Here is a 20109-nt window from a genome sequence, read left to right as displayed (position 1 = left end):
TATTAAGTACCTCCGCTACCTCCTCCAACTCCATGCACACATTTCCATTATTGCACCTGGTTGGTCCTATCCTCTTGCTCTTCACATACTTGTAGACTGCCTTGGGGTTTTCTGTAATCCTGCTCACCAAGGCCTTCTCATGGCCCCTTATAGCTCTCCTAACTTCATTCTTAAGCTCCTTCCTGGCAACCTTGTAATTTTCTAGAACTCTTATTAGTACCGATTTTCTTGAAAGTTTTGTAAGCTTTTCTTTTCTTCTTAACTAGATTTTCCACATCCTTTGTACGCCCTGGTTCTTTTACCCTACCATCCTTTCCCTGCCTCAGTGGAGCATACCTATGCAGAACACCATGCAAATATTCCCTGAACAATTGCCACATTTCTGTGCACTTCCCTGACAACATCTGCTCCCAATTTATGCTCCTGAGTTCGTGCCTAATAACATCATATATCCCCCTACCCCAATTAAATGTTTTCCCAAATTAAATAATGCCTTGGCTTTTCTTTAATCCTGCTTGCCAAGGCCTTCTCATGGCCTCCAGATAGGTGGAGGAGCAGGTAGTGTTGAGGAAACAGAGAGCCTGCAGAGAGACTTAAATAGTTTAGTGGAATAGATAAAGAAGTGGCAAATGAAATACAATGTTGGAAAGTGTACGGTCATGCACTTTGGTGAAGAAATAAACGGGCAGACTATTATTTAGATTGGGAGAGAATTCAAATGCAGAAATGCAAAGGGACTTGGGATTCCTTGTGCAGGATACCCTAAAGGTTAACCTCCAGGCTGAGTCAGTGGTGAAGAAGGCGAATGCAATGTTGGCACTCAATTCTAGAGGTATAGAAGATAAGAGCAGGGATGTGATGTTGAGGCTCTATAAAGCACTTGTGAGATCACACTTGGAGTATTGTGTGCAGTTTTGGGCTCCTTATTTTAGAAAGGATATACTGACATTGGAGAGGGTTCAGAGAAGATTCACAAGAATGATTTCAGGAATGAAAGGGTTACCGTATGGCAGCTCTTGGGCTGTATTCCCTGGAGTTCAGGAGAATGAGGGGGGATCTCATAGAAACATTCCGTATGTTAAAAGGCCTGAACATATGCCTGAGATATGGCAAAGTTATTTCCCATGGTAGGGGATTCTAGGATAAGAAGGCACGACTTCTGGATTGAAGAACGTCCATTTAGAACAGAGATGCGGAAAAATTACTTTAATCAGAGGGTGGTAAATCTGTGGAATTTGTTGCCACTGGCACCTGTGGAGGCCAAGTCATTAGGTGTATTTAAGGCAGAGATAGATAGGTTCTTGATTAGCCAGGGCATCAAAGGATATGGGGTGAAAGCAGGGGAGTGGGGATGACTGGAAGAATTGGATCAGCCCATGATTGAAATGTGGAGCAGACTCAATGGGCCGAATGACCTACTTCTGCTCCTCTGTCTTATCGTCTTATGGTCTGCTCCTATCCCTCTCCAGCACTATGGTAAAGGAGATAGAGTTGTGATCACTACCTCCAAAATGCTCTCCTACTGAGAACACCTGATGACCAGGTTCATTTAAATGTAATAAATATTGAGAACATGAGTTATAGTCTTTGAAAGTGAGTCCATTGGTTGTGGGAACTGTTCAGTGTTGGGATGAGTGAAGTTATCCACACTGGTTCAGGAGCCTAATGTTTGAGGGATAATAACTGTTCCTGAACCTAGTGGTACGGGACCTCAGGATTCTATACCTTCTTCCTGATGGCAGCAGTGAGAAGAGAGCATGGCCTGGATGGTGAAGGGCCTTGATAATGGATGCTGCTTTCCCGTGACAGTGCTCCGTGTAGGTGTACTCAATGGTGAGGAGGGCTTTACCTCTGATGGACTGGGCTATATCTACTACTTTTGTGAAATTTTCTGTTTAAGGGCTTTGGTGTATTCATTCCAGGCTATGATGCAACCAGTCAGGATACTCTCTATGACTCATCTATAGAAGTTTGTCAAAGCTTGAAATGTCATGCTGAATTTTTGCTAACTTCTAAGAAAGTCGAGGTGCTGCTGTGCCTTCATCCTAACGGTAGGCTTATTCAGAAAGTCAGAAGGCATGGGATCCAGGGAAGTTTGGCCAGGTGGATTCAGAATTGGCTTGCCTGCAGAAGGCAGAGGGTTGTGGTGGAGGGAGTACATTCAGATTGGAGGGTTGTGACTAGTGGTGTCCCACAAGGATCTGTTCTGGGACCTCTACTTTTCGTGATTTTTATTAACGACCTGGATGTGGGGGTAGAAGGGTGGGTTGGCAAGTTTGCAGATGACACAAATGTTGGTGGTGGTGTAGATAGTGTAGAGGATTGTCGAAGATTGCAGAGAGACACTGATAGGATGCAGGAGTGGGCTGAGAAGCGGCAGATGGAGTTCAACCCGGAGAAGTGTGAGGTGGTACACTTTGGAAGGACAAACTCCAAGGCAGAGTACAAAGTAAATGGCAGGATACTTGGTAGTGTGGAGGAGCAGAGGGATCTCGGGGTACATGTCCACAGATCCCTGAAAGTTGCCTCACAGGTAGATAGGGTAGTTAAGAAAGCTTATGGGGTGTTAGCTTTCATGAGTCGAGGGATAGAGTTTAAGAGTTGCGAGGTAATGATGCAGCTCTATAAAACTCTGGTTAGGCCACACTTGGAGTACTGTGTCCAGTTCTGGTCACCTCACTATAGGAAGGATGTGGAAGCATTGGAAAGGGTACAGAGGAGATTTACCAGGATACTGCCTGGTTTAGAGAGTATGCATTATGATCAGAGATTAAGGGAGCTAGGGCTTTACTCTTTGGAGAGAAGGAGGATGAGAGGAGACATGATAGAGGTGTACAAGATAATAAGAGGAATAGATAGAGTGGATAGCCAGCGCCTCTTTGCCAGGGCACCACTGCTCAATACAAGAGGACATGGCTTTAAGGTAAGGGGTGGGAAGTTCAAGGGGGATATTAGAGGAAGGTTTTTTACTCAGAGAGTGATTGGTGTGTGGAATGCACTGCCTCAGTCAGTGGTGGAGGCAGATACACTCGTGAAGTTTAAGAGACTACTAGACAGGTATATGGAGGAATTTAAGGTGGGGGGTTATAAGGGAGGCAGGGTTTGAGGGTCGACACAACAATGTGGGCCGAAGGGCCTGTACTGTGCTGTACTGTACTATTCTATATTCTATGTTCTAAAGGCACTTTGGTGCTGGACCCAGGACACATTCTCTGAAGTGAGAACACCGAGGAACTTAAAGTTGATATGGGGGGGGGTGGGGGGGAGAGGCTTGTTTCCTCTAGAGTTTCCGAGGCTGAGGGACGGCCTCATTGAAGGGCATAAAAACTAGGAGAGATGTAGATTGGGCAGACAGCCAGATTCAATTTCCCAGGGTTTGTTTCTTTGTTATGTACAGTGTTGAATGACGGGCGATCATGAGCTTTTAATGACCATGATTGTTCTTGGCAAATTTTTCTACGGAAGTGGTTTGCCATTGCCTGCTTGTGGCTTTACAAGATAGGTGACCCTAGTTATCGTCAATTCTCCTCAGAGATTGTCTGTCTGGTGTCAGCAGTTGCATAACCAGGATTTGTGATATGCCCCAGTTACTGGTACAACCATCCACTAGCTTCTGCCATGGCTTCACATGACCCTGACTGGAGGGACAAACAGCTGCTACGCCTTGCCCGAGGGGGACCTGCTGACTAGCAGAGGGAAGCAGTGCCTTACACCTCCACCACGCCACCCATTTTCCCAGGATAAACTTGTCAAGTATAAGAAGGCATAGCTTCAGGGTGAGGGGAGGAAAGTTCAAAGAGGATGTGCAGAATAATTTTTTTTTACACAGGGAGTAGTAAGCGCCCAGAACGTGCTGCTAGGGTAGGAGTGGAAGAAAATATGATAGTGCCGCTCGAGAAGTTTATAGATGCGCTTAAAATTCACACCCAAATTGTAAATATATCACAAGTAAAAAGGGTTTCAATTACTGATCTCTGTGGTCCACCACTAGTCACAGACATCTAATCACTGTGGCGCACAGAAAGGCTCTCAAAACTGCCCAATATATCACTGGCTTCAGCCTGCCCACCATTGAGGACATATATATACAGTAAGGTGCCAGAAAAGGGCCAGTAACATCATGAAGGATCCCCACCCCCCCCACTCATGGACTGTTTGTCCCATTCCCATTATTATTATATATTGCAATGTAATGCCACCAATAAAAACAAACTTCATGACATATAACGGTGATATTAAACCTGATTCTGATTCTAATCAACACCTCCACCCACTAACCCAACCCTCTACACCCCCAACCCACCACTACTATATCATATTTCCTGTCAGTCTCCTTATGTACAGACACTCCTGTGCCTAGTGTAATTTTATGGACATACAAGCAATCTACGTATGTAAGCAGTCTTATGTATTTATATTTATTGTGTTTTATTATTATTGTGTTCTTTATCTTATTATGTTTGTTTTGTGCTGCATCAGATCTGGAGTAACAACTATTTTGTTCTCCTCTACACTTGTGTACAGGAAATGACATTAAACAATTTTGAAAAGCATCCTTTCGCTACTGCCCTCTGCCTCATATCTTAAGCCAATTTTACAATAAATTAGACAAGGGTCAGCTACCATGTAGGTCCTTGTCTAATGCCTTACTGCTCCATGGACAACATCTACCTCTCTGTCTTCACTGTCTTTAGTTATCTCCTCCAAAACATCTTTAATCAAATTAAAGTGACAGGATTTCCCCCACACAAAGCCATGCTGATTCTCCATGCCCACCCTGTATTTTTCCAAATGCACGTAAATTGTATCCCTCTGGATTTTCTCCAATAACTTCTGTACCTCTTACATAAGGCTCACTGGCCTTAAGTAACCTAATTTGTGTATGATACCCTACTTTAATAGGGAACAGCATTTGCTATCCCCTCGTCTCTGACACTTCAACTTGTGACTAACAAATGTTCCAAATTCTCCTTCAGGGCCCAAGGCACCTCCTCCCTCAAGTTGTTTAGCAACCTGATCTTGTTTAGACCTAGGGATTTATCAACCCTTGTGTGTTCCATCGCATCGAACCCCTCCTCCACGTTAATGCTGACCATCTCCAGACTGTTGGCCCTCACTGGACATTTCTTGGTGAATACAGATGAGAAATATTCATAGAACATAGATCATTACAGCAGGTCCTTCAGCCCACGATGTTGTACCAATCTAACCCTTCCCTCTTACACAGCCCTTTATTTTCCTATCATTCATGTGCCTAAGAGTCTCTTAAATGTCACTAATGTACTCAAAGTAAATTTATGATCAAAGTACATATATGGCACCATATACAACCCTGAGATTCATTTTCTTGCAGGCATTCAGAGTAGAAAAAAGAAATACAATAGAATCAGTGAAAAACTACACTGAGACTGACAAACAGCCAACACGCAAACTGTTCAAATACAAAAGAAAGTAAATAGTAAAAAGATAAATAAACAATCAAACAAAAACTGAGAACATTAGTTACAGTGCCCCTTGAAAGTGAGTTCATAGGTTGTGGAATCGAGGCAGAGTTGAGGTGAGTGAAGTTATCCCCTCTGATTCAGGAGTTAATGGTTGAGGGGTAATAACTGTTCCTGAACCTGGTGGTGTGGGTCCTGAGCCTCCTATACCTCCTGAGAAGAGAGCGTGACCTGAATGTGACTCACATCACGCATAGATTACCTCTTTGGTTCCTAAAGGCTCCCACTCTGTCCCTGGCTAACTGTGTGTTGTAGCACATTGATTTGAAATGAAACATTGCTATTCAGATAATGAGTAACCATTGTGATTCTTTGATGTGTGTTGCTTGAATTTCTAGCATCTGCAGAATTCCTGTTGTTGTTGTAAACCATTGTGATTCGTTGTGTTCTTTGGAACTTTATTAATTTTATCACTTCCTCTCTGCAGCTGCATCAAGCCAACCTTCACTGTTACCATCCAGTAGCAGCAGAACAGGCGAGACTTCCAGTGGCAGTTTATCCACAAGTGCTCATAACTCAGGGAACTCCACAAGTGGCCCGAAAGGGGATTGGAAAACTGTTGGCTTGACTCCTACAAAGAAATCTTCCTCAACTGCTTTTCCATCAACATCTGATTTTCCCTCGAATCTACGGCAGCAAACAGCTTCCGGCAACCTGCGACCTGCCTTTTCAGGGACGTTTACCCCCATGCCTGAGGTATCCTCTGGCCCCAGAACTGGAGAATCTGCTTTTGTCACTGGTACGCAGCAGACAGGAGCACCTGGTAAAAGTGCAGGGGACAATCAGAAGGGAACCAGTGGCTTCACGCCTTTCAGGTGGTTAAACAGTGCCTCGAACTTGCATATTAAAAACAACATGGGCACATTGAACCGGATCCCACCCAAACCAGCTCTTAAGAGGCTTGATATATCTGAATTCCCTAGAATACCAAAGATCAAGAGTCAAACCAGTAGTAACACGCAAGGTAATGGAATACCTCCTGTAAACAAACTGGGGGGTGGTCACCAGAATACTCAGGCTTCAGGGTCTACGGAGCCTGCAAAGAGTGGTGAAAGACCATTCCAGGAAAGATTTCAGTCTTCTCTTGCTCTAGGCTCAGCCAACACCTCTGGTGTTTTCCCAGGAAGGCTCCGAGGTCAGGACATAGTTCCCAGCTCGTCTGCACAGAGTTGTGTAAAGTTGATGAGTGGCGCGAGGTTGCCTAGCTTGGATCCGTATGACCCATTTGAACCTACAGATGATGAAGTTCAACACTGTGGCAAAAAGGCCAACAATTCGCCATTGCCAACCAATGTAAAAAGTGCAGATGATATATATGATCCTTTCGAACCCACGGGTTCTGACCCAAGTTCATCTAATTCCACCCCTGAGAGGAGAGAATCAAAATGTGAAGGTGAGTCTCCGGCTTCCAGCCCTGGCAATGTGGTGTCAGTAGGAGAGGAACCCAGAGCAGACACAGTAAGCCTTTATTTTCATTCCGATGCTGAACAATCTGAACCTTGTAAAATCAAAGCAGAAACCCCAGCCGAGGACCCCGATGCTTACCAATCTTTTACTATACCCTCTTTGGACTCTGACTTGGAAGCTTCTTGTGGCTCTCAGGTTCCTTCTGAGGCCAAGGACGAGATATTGAGTGCAGAGTCTGGCACGAGCAAGTGGAATAACGTGCACAAAAGCCAAATGCAGTGCAGCTTTTCAGTGTCTGAAGATGGACACAGGTCTGAGCAACAGCTAGTTAACACGGACAGTGATGGTGTTTCTTCATGTTCATTTTCTGATGAAGGGGCTTTGAAGGGCACTAACCAGACTGTTCCCACTGGAATGAGAACTGATGTAGATATCACTTCAGAAAATGAGGTAAGAGACAGAGCTGATAAAAAAGTCCACACTGAACCAAAGGCTCGCTCGAGGTCGAGATCAAGTTCTCACAGCCGACGTAGAAGCAAGAATTTGGTCCGCGAGAATCATGGGGGCTACAGATCAAAGTCAAGGTCAAAGGAGCGGAAAAGGGTGAGATCGCATTCGAGAGAACGGCGGCGATCGAAGTCCAGATCACGGTCTCGGTCTAGCAGCTCTGAAAGGTACAGGAGACGGAAAGTGAAGCAGGAAAGGTGCAGGGAAAAGAGAGGACGTTCTAGATCAAAATCAAGAGAACGAAGATCAGGTAGCTCATCTTCTGATGCATCTACGGACAGCCGCAAGAAGTGGAGGAAAGTCTCCGGCTCAAAGGACCACAAGGGTTCTTACAAGCACTCCCGAAGCAGCAGCGAGAAAGGCAAGAGAAGGCAGTATCGACGGGAACTGAGTCGAGAACAGTATGATAGGCGAAGGAGGCGCTCAACCTCCTGGTCAAGGGAGAGAAGGAGATCGAGATCCAGAGATAAGAGAAAGCTATGGCCTAAATTTAGAGAGAAGACAAAGTCATGGTCCAGATCTAGTTCTAGAGAAAGGAGATCGCGGTCTAGATCCAGTTCACGGGATAAGAGAAGGTCACGGACCAGATCAAGTTCAAGGGAGAAACGAAGATCTTTTAGATATAAAGGAAAACGAAGATCAAGGACTCGATCACGATCCAAAGAGAGAAGGAAACCAAGGACTAGATCAAGAACTCATTCTCGGTCAAGGGATCAGAGTAGATCTAGGTCTAGAGAGAGAGGGTCACAGACAAAGTGGCATGCCCCAGAAGTTGAAAGAAGACGGAAATTTACTCAGGAGGAAGTAGCATCTAATGAGAAGGATCAAGAGCAAAAGAGACCTTCACCCTCTGCCAGGCATGAGTCTTTGGAGAAGAATGCAGCAGTGCAGGAGCTTATAATTTCTTGTAGTGCTGAGGGCTCACAGGGTGGTAACAATTTGTCTGTTGACCAGAATTCTTCTCATGTAATAAATGAGGAATCAGTGGCACACAGTGATCAAGTACAAGAAGAACCAGAGCAAATGGAGCTTCCTGAACAAAGCAAAGAGTTCATCTACCAAAGTGAGAACTTTGGAAAAGATAAGGTGGAAATTCCTGCTGTAGCTGAACCTCTTTGGGAAGGTTCGGACACACAGACAAGGCAAGCAGAAGCAGAAATAAAAACTCCAAGTATTTCCTCTGAGTCTGTTCACGTGGGGTGCCCAGTCGCAGGTGAGGTTTCTGGTTCCCGGATTGATCTCTGTCAAGAAAAGAAGAGTGCACCTTTGACAGTGGATGACGAAGCCGTGAAGCCTGACGATGAACTGTTTCCGCTGCCTCTTTCAGCTACATCAGATCCAACATCTTTTGCTGAAGCTGACACTTTGAACTTTGCTAAACCAGCAATACCTGTAGGTGTTAGACCAGTGATACCTATAGATATTAAACCTGTTATACCTGTGGATGTTACACCAATAACTGTAGATGTTAAACCAACGCTACCTGTAGACGTTAAACAATGGATACCCGTAGATGTTAAACCAATTATATCTGTAGATGTTAAACCATCAATACCTGTAGATGGTAAACCAACGCTACCTGTAGACGTTAAACCATCGATACCTGCAGACATTAAACCATCGATACCCACAGACATTAAACCATCAATACCTGCAGACGTTAAACCATCTATACCTGTAGACATTAAACCAACGATACCTGCAGATGTTAAACCATCGATACCTGTAGACGTTAAACCATCGATACCGTTAGACGTTAATCCATCGATACCTGTAGACGTTAAACCAACGATACCTGCAGATGTTAAACCCGTTGCATGTGTTGATGATCAAAAAGTATCTGTGGGCATGAGTACAACTGAGCATCCAAAAAGCTCTGTCCCTCCCAGTACTGAGACAGTAACCTCCTTCAAGAGTGAGCAGGTAGAGAACTTTGTGGCAGACGTGCGCTTGGAGAAGAATGAACCAAGGCCAGAGGCAGTTTGCCCTGATTCACACAGTGTAATGAAGCAGGAGGAAGCACGGACTGCTACGGTTGGAAATGAATCATGGGAGAAAAGGCTGGGGTCAATGAAAACAGAGAGTGGTAACGAGTGTGGATTGCCGTCGACAGAACCAGTGAAAAGAAAGGCAGAGACCGAAGCTGCTTCACAAAGCACTGGAGTGAAAACCAAGCCTCTTGTCAAGAGAGTAACTTGGAACTTGGAGACTGAGAAGGACGAGGCTCCCTCTGGAAGGCCTGCAAGTGAGTATGACGTTTCCTTTATAGGTTAATGCACTTTATATTGGACCATAAGACATAGGAGCTAAAGACCACTATTCCATCATGGCCTGATCTCAACCCCACTTTCCTGCCTTCTCCCTAGAACCTTTTACATCTTTTCTAATCGAGAACCTATCAATCTCTGCTTTAAATATGCCCCATGACTTGCTCTCCATAGCTGCCTGTGGCAATGAATTCCACAGATTCCCCACCCTCATTTCTGTTCTTCGTCCTAATTGGTCCATGCCAACAAAAATTGCAAACAAAGCTGCATTGGACCTATATCCCTTTAAACCTTTCCTATCCGTGTACCTGGCCAAGTAGCTTTCTATGCCTCAATGTCGGTTATATCACACTGGCAGAGATGAAGTAGTTTCATTCGCTGCTTCGGGTTTACAGACTACAGCAACAAGAGAGGCCAAGACTAGTAACAATATCAATTTTCAATAGTTTAATATCATTGGTATTTGTCATTTGTGGCAGCAGTACATTGCAATACTTAATGTTAAAAAACTGAAAATTACAATACGAAATTAATATATATATAAATGAATTATATAAGTAGTGCAAAAAGAGAGCAAAAGATAGTGATATAGTCTTCATGAGTTCATTGTCTGTTCAGCAATCTGATGGTGGATGGGAAGGAACAGTTCCTGAAATGTTAAGCGTGTGTCTTCTGTCTTCTGTACCTTCTTCTTAATGGTAGCAATGAGAAGAAGGCATGTCCTGGGTGATGGGGGTCCTTAATAATGGGGAAGAGATACTCCCTGTCTACTCTATCTCTGCCTCTCATAATCTTATAAACCTCTATCAGATCTCCCCTCAGTCTCCGTTGCTCCAGAGAAAACAGCCCAAGTTTGTCCAACCTCCCATTATAGCACATGCCCTCTAATCTAGACGGCATCCTGGTAAACCTCTCCTGCACCCTCTCCAAGGCCTCAACATTCTTCCTGTAATGAGGTGATCAGAACTGAATGCAATACTCCAGATATGGCCTAACTAGCGTTTTATAAAGTTGCAACTTTATAAAGTTCCTGACTTTTGAACTCAATTCCTTCACTAGTAAAGGCAAACATTGCAAATGTCGCCTTTGCCATCCAATCAAACTCAGGGAGAAATGGACTTGGATGCCAAGATCCATCTGAATATGAACACTGTTAAAGGTCCTACCATTAACAGTGTACTGTCTCTTTACATTTGACCTACCAAGGTGCAACACTTTACATTTAGCCGGGTTAAACTCCATCTGCCATTTCCCTGCCCATATCTGCAATTGATTTATATCATGTTGTATTCTCTGCCAGTCTTCTATGCTATCTATAACACCACCAATCGTCATATCAACTGTAACCCGGCCACACAACCTGATGAAGGGTCTAAGCCCGAAACATTGACTGTTTATTCCTTCCCTAGATGCTGCCTGACCTGCTGAGTTCCTCCAGCATTTTACATGTTACCTGTGAATTGTTAGGTTAATTGGTCACTAATTATGTAGCTGAGTGGTGGAAAGTGCGGGAATTGGTGAGGATGTGAACAGAGTAAAATGGAGTCAGTGTAACTGGATACCTTGTATTAAAGCAGTGATATAATTGCACAACCTCACACTGTAATACCACTTGCCCCCTAAACTCATTAAGGGTTTTATTCGGGCAGAGGACCTGATGCACCAACCATGCAGGAAGGACCAGTGCATTGGGCACAGATAATACATCCGTCATCAGGAGCCAGTTGCCTCACTGTTTGGAGACTGGAGATGAAATGACATAGAACCACTGTTGACCATAAGACAAAGGAGCAGAAGTAGGCCATTCGGCCCATTGAGTCTGCTCCACCATTTTATCATGAGCTGATCCATTTTATCCTATTTAGTCCCACTGCCCCGCCTTCTCACCATAACCTTTGATGCCCTGGCTACTCAGATACCTATCAATCTCTGCCTTAAAGACACCCAATGACTTGGCCTCCACTGCTGCCCGTGGCAACAAATTCCAAAGATTCACCATCCTCTGACTAAAAAAATTTTTTCGCATTTCTGTTCTGAAAGGGCGCCCTTCAATCCTGAAGTCATGCCCTCTCGTACTAGACTCCCCCATCATGGGAAACAACTTTGCCACATCCACTCTGTCCATGCCTTTTAACATTCGAAATGTTTCTATGAGGTCTCCCCTCATTCTTCTAAACTCCAAGGAATACAGTCCAAGAGCGGCCAAACGTTCCTCATATGTTAACCCTCTCATTCCCAGAATCATTCCAGTGAATCTTCTCTGTACCCTCTCCAACGTCAGCACATCCTTTCTTAAATAAGGAGACCAAAACTGCCCACAGTACTCCAAGTGAGGTCTCACCAGCGCCTTATAGAGCCTCAACATCACATCCCTGCTCCTATACTCTATTCCTCTAGAAATGAATGCCAACATTGCATTCGCCTTCTTCACTACTGACTCAAACTGGAGGTTAACTTTAAGGGAATCCTGTACAAGGACTCCCAAGTCCTGTTGCATCTCAGAACTTTGAATTCTTTCCCCATTTAAATAATAGTCTGCCCATTTATTTTTTCGTCCTTTCTTAAATAAGGAGACCAAAACTGCCCACAGTACTCCAAGTGAGGTCTCACCAGCGCCTTATAGAGCCTCAACATCACATCCCTGCTCCTATACTCTATTCCTCTAGAAATGAATGCCAACATTGCATTCGCCTTCTTCACTACTGACTCAAACTGGAGGTTAACTTTAAGGGAATCCTGTACAAGGACTCCCAAGTCCTGTTGCATCTCAGAACTTTGAATTCTTTCCCCATTTAAATAATAGTCTGCCCATTTATTTTTTCTGCCAAAGTGCATAACCATACACTTTCCAACATTGTACTTCATTTGCCACTTCTCTGCCCATTCTTCCAATCTATCCAAGTCTCTCTGCAGACTTTCCGTTTCCTCAGCACTACCGGCCCCTCGTATCGTCAACAAACTTAGCCACAAAGCCATCTATTCCATAATCCAAATTGTTGATGTACAATGTAAAAAGAAGCGGCCCCAACGCTGATCCCTGTGGAACACCACTGGTAACCGGCAGCCAACCAGAATAGGATCCCTTTATTCCCACTCTCTGTTTCCTGCCAATCAGCCAACGCTCTATCCATGTATGTAACTTTCCTGTAATTCCATGGGCTCTTATCTTGTTAAGCAGCCTCATGTGTGGCACCATGTCAAAGGCCTTCTGAAAATCCAAATATACAACATCCACAGCATCTCCCTTGTCTAGCCTACTGGTAATTTCCTCAAAAAATTGTAATAGGTTTGTCAGGCAGGATTTTCCTTTAAGGAATCCATGCTGAGTTCTGCCTATCTTGTCATATGCCTCCAGGTACTCTGTAACCTCATCCTTGACAATCGACTCCAACAACTTCCCAACCACCGACGTCAAGCTAACAGGTCTATAATTTCCTTTTTGCTTCCTTGCCCCCTTCTTAAATAGCTGAGTGACAGTTGCAATCTTCCAGTCCTCCGGAACCATGCCAGAATCTATCGACTTTCGAAAGATCATCGCTAATGCCTCCGCAATCTCCACAGCTACTTCCTTCAGAACACGAGGGTGCATTCCATCTGGTCCAGGAGATTTATCGACCTTTAGCCTATTCAGCTTCCTGAGTACTTTCTCTCTTGTAATTGTGACTGCGCACACTTCTCTTCCCTGCCACCCTTGAGTGTCCGGTATCCTGCTGTCTTCCTCAGTGAAGACTGATGCAAAATACTTGTTTAGTTCCTCTGCCATCTCCTCATCTCCCATTACAATTTCTCCAGTATCATTTTCTATCGGTCCTGTATCTACTCTCACCTGTCTTTTACTCTTTATATACTTGAAAAAGCTTTTAGTATCCTCTTTGATATTATTTGCTAGTTTCCTTTCATAGTTCATCTTTTCTCTCTTAATGACCTTCTTGGTTTCCTTTTGTAAGGTTTTAAAGACTTCCCAATACTCTGTCTTCCCACTAATTTTTGCTTCCTTGTATGCCCTCTCCTTAGCTTTAACTTTGGCTTTGACTTCTCTTGTCAACCACGGTTGCATCCTTTTTCCACTCGAAAATGTCTTCTTTTTTGGAATATACCTGTCTTGTACATACCTGTTGCCTTGGACTGATGTTCAGTTGTATCTCAAAGTTCAAAATAAATTTATTATCAATGTACATATATGTCACCATATGCACCGTATACCCTGGGATTTATTTCCTTGTGGGCATTCACAGAACAAAGAAATACAATAGTATCAATAAAAAACTACGCACAAAGAGGTACAAACAAGCAATGTGCAAATAGAAAAAATAAATAAATAATTTTGAGGACGTGAGTTGTAGAGTCCTTGAAAATGAGTCCATAGGGCGTGCAATCTGATCAGAGTTGAGATGATTGAAGTTATCCCCTCTAGTTCAAGAGCTTGCTGATTGAGGGGGTAATAGTTGCTCCTGAACCTGATGGTGTGGGTCCTGAGGTTCCTGTACCACTTTCCTGATGACAGCAGTGAGAAGAGAGCAAGCCCTTGATGGTGATGTCTTTGATAATGGAGATTACTTTCTTGTGGCAGCTCCCCTTGAAAAACAACAGAAGGCAACTAAAAAAGTCATTAAGGAAGTAAAGACGGAATACGAAAGTAAGCTAGCCAATAATATTAAAGAGGATACCAGAAGTTTTTTTCAGATACATAATGTGTAAAAGAGAGTTGAGAATAGATTGGAAAACAATGCTGGAGATGTAGTAATGGGGGGAGAACGAAATGGGAGATGAACTATAGAAGACACAAACAGTATGGTGGAAGTTCCATGAAGTGTGCAAAGTTACTATTTTCAAGGTGAAGGTTCTTGGGAAACTGAAAGGTCTGAAGGTCCCAGTGTTCTGAAAGAGGTGGCTGAAGAGATTGTGAAAGCATTAGTAATGATCTCTCAAGAATCACTAGACTCTGGATTGCTTCTGGAAGACTGGAAAATTGCAGACATCACTCCATTCTTGAAGAGGGAGAGAGGCAAAAGAAAGGAAACTATAGACCAGTTAGTCTGACCTCAGTGGTTGGGAAGATGTTGGAGTCGATTATTAAAGATTAGATCTAGGGGTACTTGGAAGCACATGATCAAATAGGCCGTAGTCGGCTTGGTTTCCTCAAGGGAAAATCTTGCCTGACATATCTGTTGGAATTCTTTGAAGAAATAACAAGCAGTAGACAAAGGAGAATCGGTTGATGATGTCTACTTGGATTTTCAGAAGGCCTTTGACAAGGTGCCACACATGGGGCTGCTTAACAAGCTGTGAGCCTGTGGTATTACAGGAAAGATTGTAGCGTGGATCAAGCAGTGGCTGAGTGGCAGGAGGCAAAGAGTAGGAATAAAGGGAGCTTTTTCTCATTGGCTTCCCATGGCTAGTTATTTTCCACAGCGGTCTGCGTTGGGGCGGATTCTTTTCAAGTTGTATGTCAGCGATTTGGATGATTGGTGGCTTTGTTGCAAAATTTTCAGGCGATAGGAAGATCGGTGGAGGGGCAGGTAATTTTGAGAAAGTAGAGAGGCTACAAAAGGACTTAGACAGGTTAGGAGAAATGGCAAAGAAGTGGCAGATGGAATAGTGTGTTGGGAAGTGTATAGTCATGCACTTTGGTAGGAGAAATGAAAGGGTGGACTATTTTCTAAATGGAAAGAAAATACAAAAAGCTGAGGCACAAAGGGGCTTGGGAATCTTTGTGCAGGATTCCCTAAAGATTAATATGCAGGTTGAGTCTATGGTAAGGAAGGCAAATGCGATGTTAACATTCATTCCAAGTGGACTAGAATGTAAAAGCAAGGATGTAATGTTGAGACTTTATAAAGCACTGGTGAGGCTTCACTTGGGAGTATTGTGAGCAGGTTTGGGTCCCTTATCTTGGAAAGGGTGTGCTGAAACTGGAAAGGGTTCAAAGGAGGTTCACGAAAATGATTCCAGTATTGATTGGCTTGTTATATGAAGAGCGTTTGATGGCTCTGGGCCTGTATTCACTGGAATTCAGAAGAGTGATGGGTGACCTCATTGAAACCTATCGAATGGTGAAAGGCCTTGATAGAGTGGATGTGGAGAGGAGTTTCCTATGGTGGAAGTGTCTAAGTATTTTAGAAAAGAGATTAGGATGAATCTCTTTAGCCAGAGAGTGGTTAACCTGTGGAATTCTTTGCTAAAAGCATCTGTGGAGTCAAGTCCTTACGTATATTTAAGTCAGAGGTTGATAGATTCTTGATTGGCCAGGACATGAAGGAATTCGGGGAGATGGCAGGAGATTGGGGCTGAGAGGAAAAATGGATCAGCTATGATGAAATGGATAGCAGATTCAATGGGTCAAATGGCCCCTATATTCTCCTATATCTTATGGTCTTGTAGTTGTTCTCAGCAGCAGTGGGGAAGGCTTGGACAATGTCCTGCACAGAATCTTGGGTACGTGTACTAGTAGTGGGTAGCTTGCCAACAGTCAGGTGAGCTGATAAACAGGCCTTTCTGCCCACCGTGTTTGTGCCAGCCATGAAGTTCAGTCTGTACACATCCTGTTCAGGATCACAATCAGGTTTAATATCACTGGCATATGTCGTGAAATTTGTTGTTTTGCAACAGCAGTACATTGTAATACATAATAAAAAAAACTAAATTACAATTAAAAACATATTTTTAAAAAATTAAGTGGTGCTAAAAGAGTAAGAAAAACACAGCTATTGGCATTATGATGCCTTGGTGATTCTAATGTGCTCATCCAGATGGTGTTTAAATGTTTTGAGAGTGTCTGGAGACCACCCTCTCGGGCAGTGTGTTCCAGATTTCAACCACCCATCTCGGAGGTCCTCTTCCTCTCAAAACTCCTATTGCCCACTTTAAAGGTTACATTTTAAGGTTATACCTGTGTTTAAAATCATACCATGTCTACTAGAACAAGTGATACTACAAGTGTGTTATTCTGGATGTTATTTGTTACATGATGGGAACAGGGCTTGGCTTTAAGCTATAACCTGTCTATTTGTTTGCAGGGACTCCAATGTCGTACAGGACACACAGATACAACAAAGAAAGCAGCTGGAAACCTCCAGAAACAAGTCAACCATCAAACCAAATGCCAATCTTCCAACCCCCTCCACCAAACTACATGATTCCTCCACCTGTTTTCCCTGGTCTGTTTCCACCGCAGGTTGGTGGTGAGCCCTACCCTGCTGCATACCTGCTCTGCTGCTCAGTGGTGATGAGGGGTTCACACCTGAAGCAGCGTTTTTATTTCCTTCCATTCCTGCCATACACAAGAGCAAACATTCCAACTCACCTCTGCTCAGTGAACTTCTGGTTGGATCTATACCCTCAACTCCATGGCCCTTAAGTCTCATCACCTGTCCTTGTTACATCAAAGTGTGGGGACCTGCTCTGTGCAGAATGGCTGTTCTATTCCCAATAATGTCACAGTGCCTCCACAGTAAAGCTACTGGAATATCCTTGCTTTGTGAGAAACACCATACAAATGCTAATTATATTTTTCCTATACTCCGTACAGTTAAAACATATTGAACAGGCTGTGTGAAGTTAAATGTGTCCTCAGTTAAGGCACAACTTGGTAAGATGGTAGCCCAGAAAAGATTGTTTATTTAGCGAAACAGTGCGGAACAGGTCCTTCCAGCCTAGCAAGCCACCTATTTAATCCTAGCCTAATCAAGGGACACATTACAATGACCAATTAACCTAATAACCAATATGTCTTTGGACTGTGGAATGAAACTGAAGCACCTGGAAAAACACACGCTCACGGAAAGGATGTACAAACTTCTTACAGAGGACCAATAAACTCTTCTCGGGCTTCCAGCTGGGTACAGCTATCAACTACAACTGACGTTTCAATAGCAAGCTCTGCTATGTTCTTTAGGGTTGTCTGGGTATGTCTAGTCCGGTGGTATTTATACCCCCATCGTCCATCCCTCCAGATTGGTTAGTCCTTACCCAATCAGGTTTCCGTTGTCCCACCTTGTTTACAGTTGAATTCCAGTTGTTACTTAGAGCGAGAACTCCGTCTTTGTTAAAATTTTATTTCTCTAGTTTTATTTCAATAGCTTCCTTTACCAGTTGCTCCCAAAAGCCATTGGCACGGCACGGTAGTTTTGTACTGTCAAAGTCAATCCTATGTTCTGCTACTGCTGATTTCCCTGGGTAGCCCAAACACATACATCTCACGTGCTCCTTGATGCGGGTTTCCCATCTGGCCAATATACGCTGCGCCGCGTTCATAGTGAATCCTGTAAACGCCAGCCGGCCTGAGTCCCAGGTCGTCTTTAACCCACATATGCCGTGATGGGTCAGATTAATTTTCTTCATCTTGTAGCCATTCTGTAGGAACTCATGTGTAATCATCTAATTTCCTTGGAGAGACTCCCCAGGCCCTTAAAAGGGCTGACAGAAAAACCAGGAACCCGAATGAGCAGGAACCCGTCGCTACTGCCTGTCTTCCCTATATTTCCACAGTTTCTGGAAGGATCTTAAAAACGCAAACAACAGGAATTCTGCAGATGCTGGAAATTCAAGCAACACACATCAAAGTTGCTGGTGAACGCAGCAGGCCAGGCAGCATCTCTAGGAAGAGGTACAGTCGACATTTCAGGCCGAGACCCTTCAGTCAGTCCTGATGAAGGGTCTCGGCCTGAAACGTCGACTGTACCTCTTCCTAGAGATGCTGCCTGGCCTGCTGCGTTCACCAGCAACTTTGATGTGTGTTTCTGGAAGGATCGTCAGGATCCTGAAGAAATACCGGATTAATACCATCCACAAATCCGTAAGGAAGTTCAAATCACAGAGGGTCAAAGATGACCTGGGACTCAGGTCTGCTGGTGTTTACAGAATTCCCTGTGAATGCGGAGCAACGTATATCGGCCAGACGCGACGCACAGTGGAAACCCGCATCAAGGAGCACAGGAGGTGTATCCGTTTGGGTTTCTCCAGGTAACAGTACACTGCATTGAGAATAGCCATAGGATTGACCTCAACGGTACAAAACTACTGTGCCTTGCCATTGGCTTTTGGGACAGCCTGGTAGAGGAGGGCAGTGAAATAAAAGAATTTTAACAAAGACGAAAGTCTCGCTCTAAGTAAGAACTGGAATTCGATTGTAAACAAGGTGGGACAGCAGAAGCCCAATTGGATGAGGACTAACCAATCAGGGACAGACTACGGGGGTATAAATACCACCGGACTAGACGTACCCAGGTATCATCCCTGAAGAAGATGGCAGAGTTTGTCATTGAAACGTTAGTTATAATCAATACCTGTACCCAGCTGGAAGCCTGAGAAGAGCCTATTTGTGACACTAGATCCTTTTTCTTCTTACAGAACACTGGAATTGAATGCTTGACGCCCCAGGCTGGAATAGTGTTGCACTAACTGCTACACTACTGTAACGTCTCACTTCAGAATGAAAGGTTCTAATGAGTTAATGGGCACGTGGCCAAGTGGTTAAGGCATTGGACTAGCAACCAAGGGAACGTGTTGTGTCCTTGAGCAAGGCACTTACACACATTGCTCTGCGACAACACCGGTGCCAAGCTGTATGGGTCGTAATGCCCTTCCCTTGGACAACATTGGTGTCGTTGAGAGAGGAGACTTGCAGCATGGGCAACTGCTGGTCTTCCATACAACCTTGCCCAGGCCTGTGCCCTGGAGAGTGAAGACTTTCCAGGCGCAGATCCATGGTCTCGCAAGACTAATGGATGCCTTAATATAATGTAATGTAAATGGGTTATCACCCTGAAATTATAATTATATATCTCTCTTTCTTCCCCCATCCCACTGCACCCTCCCCATCTCCCCATCCCCCATACCCCACCCCTTCTTTCCTTTTCCCTCACCCTCTCTCTCCTCCCCTTCTGTAGCTCCCTGTCACCCCCTGTCCCCGCCTCTCTCTGTACCCCCCTGCCCCCTTGCTCTCCCCTCACCCGCTCTCCCCCCTCCTCTCCCCCCCCCTCCCCGCCCGCACACCCTGCCTGCATTGCTGTCCCGCAGTGGCTGAGTTTATTTTGGATGTCTAGCGTCTGTTTTTGGTTTTGAGGCCTGCAGTTCGAATTGGATTGGTTGTTATTGTCACACATACTGAGTTACTGTGACAAACTTGTTCTGCATGACACTCATACAGATCATTTCATTACATCAGAGCATTGAGATAATGCAAGTTAAAACAATAACAGAATACAGAATAATTTTAAAAAATTTTAATTAAGGATAAAGCTCTTCCAGCCCTTTGGAGCGCACCAGCCAGCAACCCCTGACAACCCCAATTTAACCCTAACCTAATCACGGGCCTGGTTAAAGATGCAGAGTAAGGTAACAGAGAAAGTGTAGTGCAGGCAGACAAGACAATAAGAGTCCATTTTATAATAGAAGGGGACCCTTCTGTACTCCTGTAACAGTGGGGT

At 44.2% G+C, this 20109-nt stretch overlaps 1 protein-coding gene across 4 annotated transcripts in view; it reads left to right on the top strand.

The window, feature by feature from the left end:
• phrf1 (PHD and ring finger domains 1) overlaps positions 1-20109 on the top strand; it is a 225178-nt gene that overhangs the window by 184023 nt on the left and 21046 nt on the right. For all 4 annotated transcript variants that reach the window (XM_063061550.1, XM_063061552.1, XM_063061551.1 and 1 more), the window contains 2 exons: positions 5929-9660; positions 16699-16856. In XM_063061550.1, coding sequence (XP_062917620.1) covers positions 5929-9660; positions 16699-16856 — 3890 coding nt within the window. The remainder of the gene's footprint in view (positions 1-5928; positions 9661-16698; positions 16857-20109) is intronic.

This window comes from Mobula hypostoma, chromosome 11, assembly GCF_963921235.1.
Source record: "Mobula hypostoma chromosome 11, sMobHyp1.1, whole genome shotgun sequence".
NCBI lineage: Eukaryota > Metazoa > Chordata > Chondrichthyes > Myliobatiformes > Myliobatidae > Mobula > Mobula hypostoma.
This window is presented reverse-complemented; position numbering and strand designations above follow the sequence as displayed.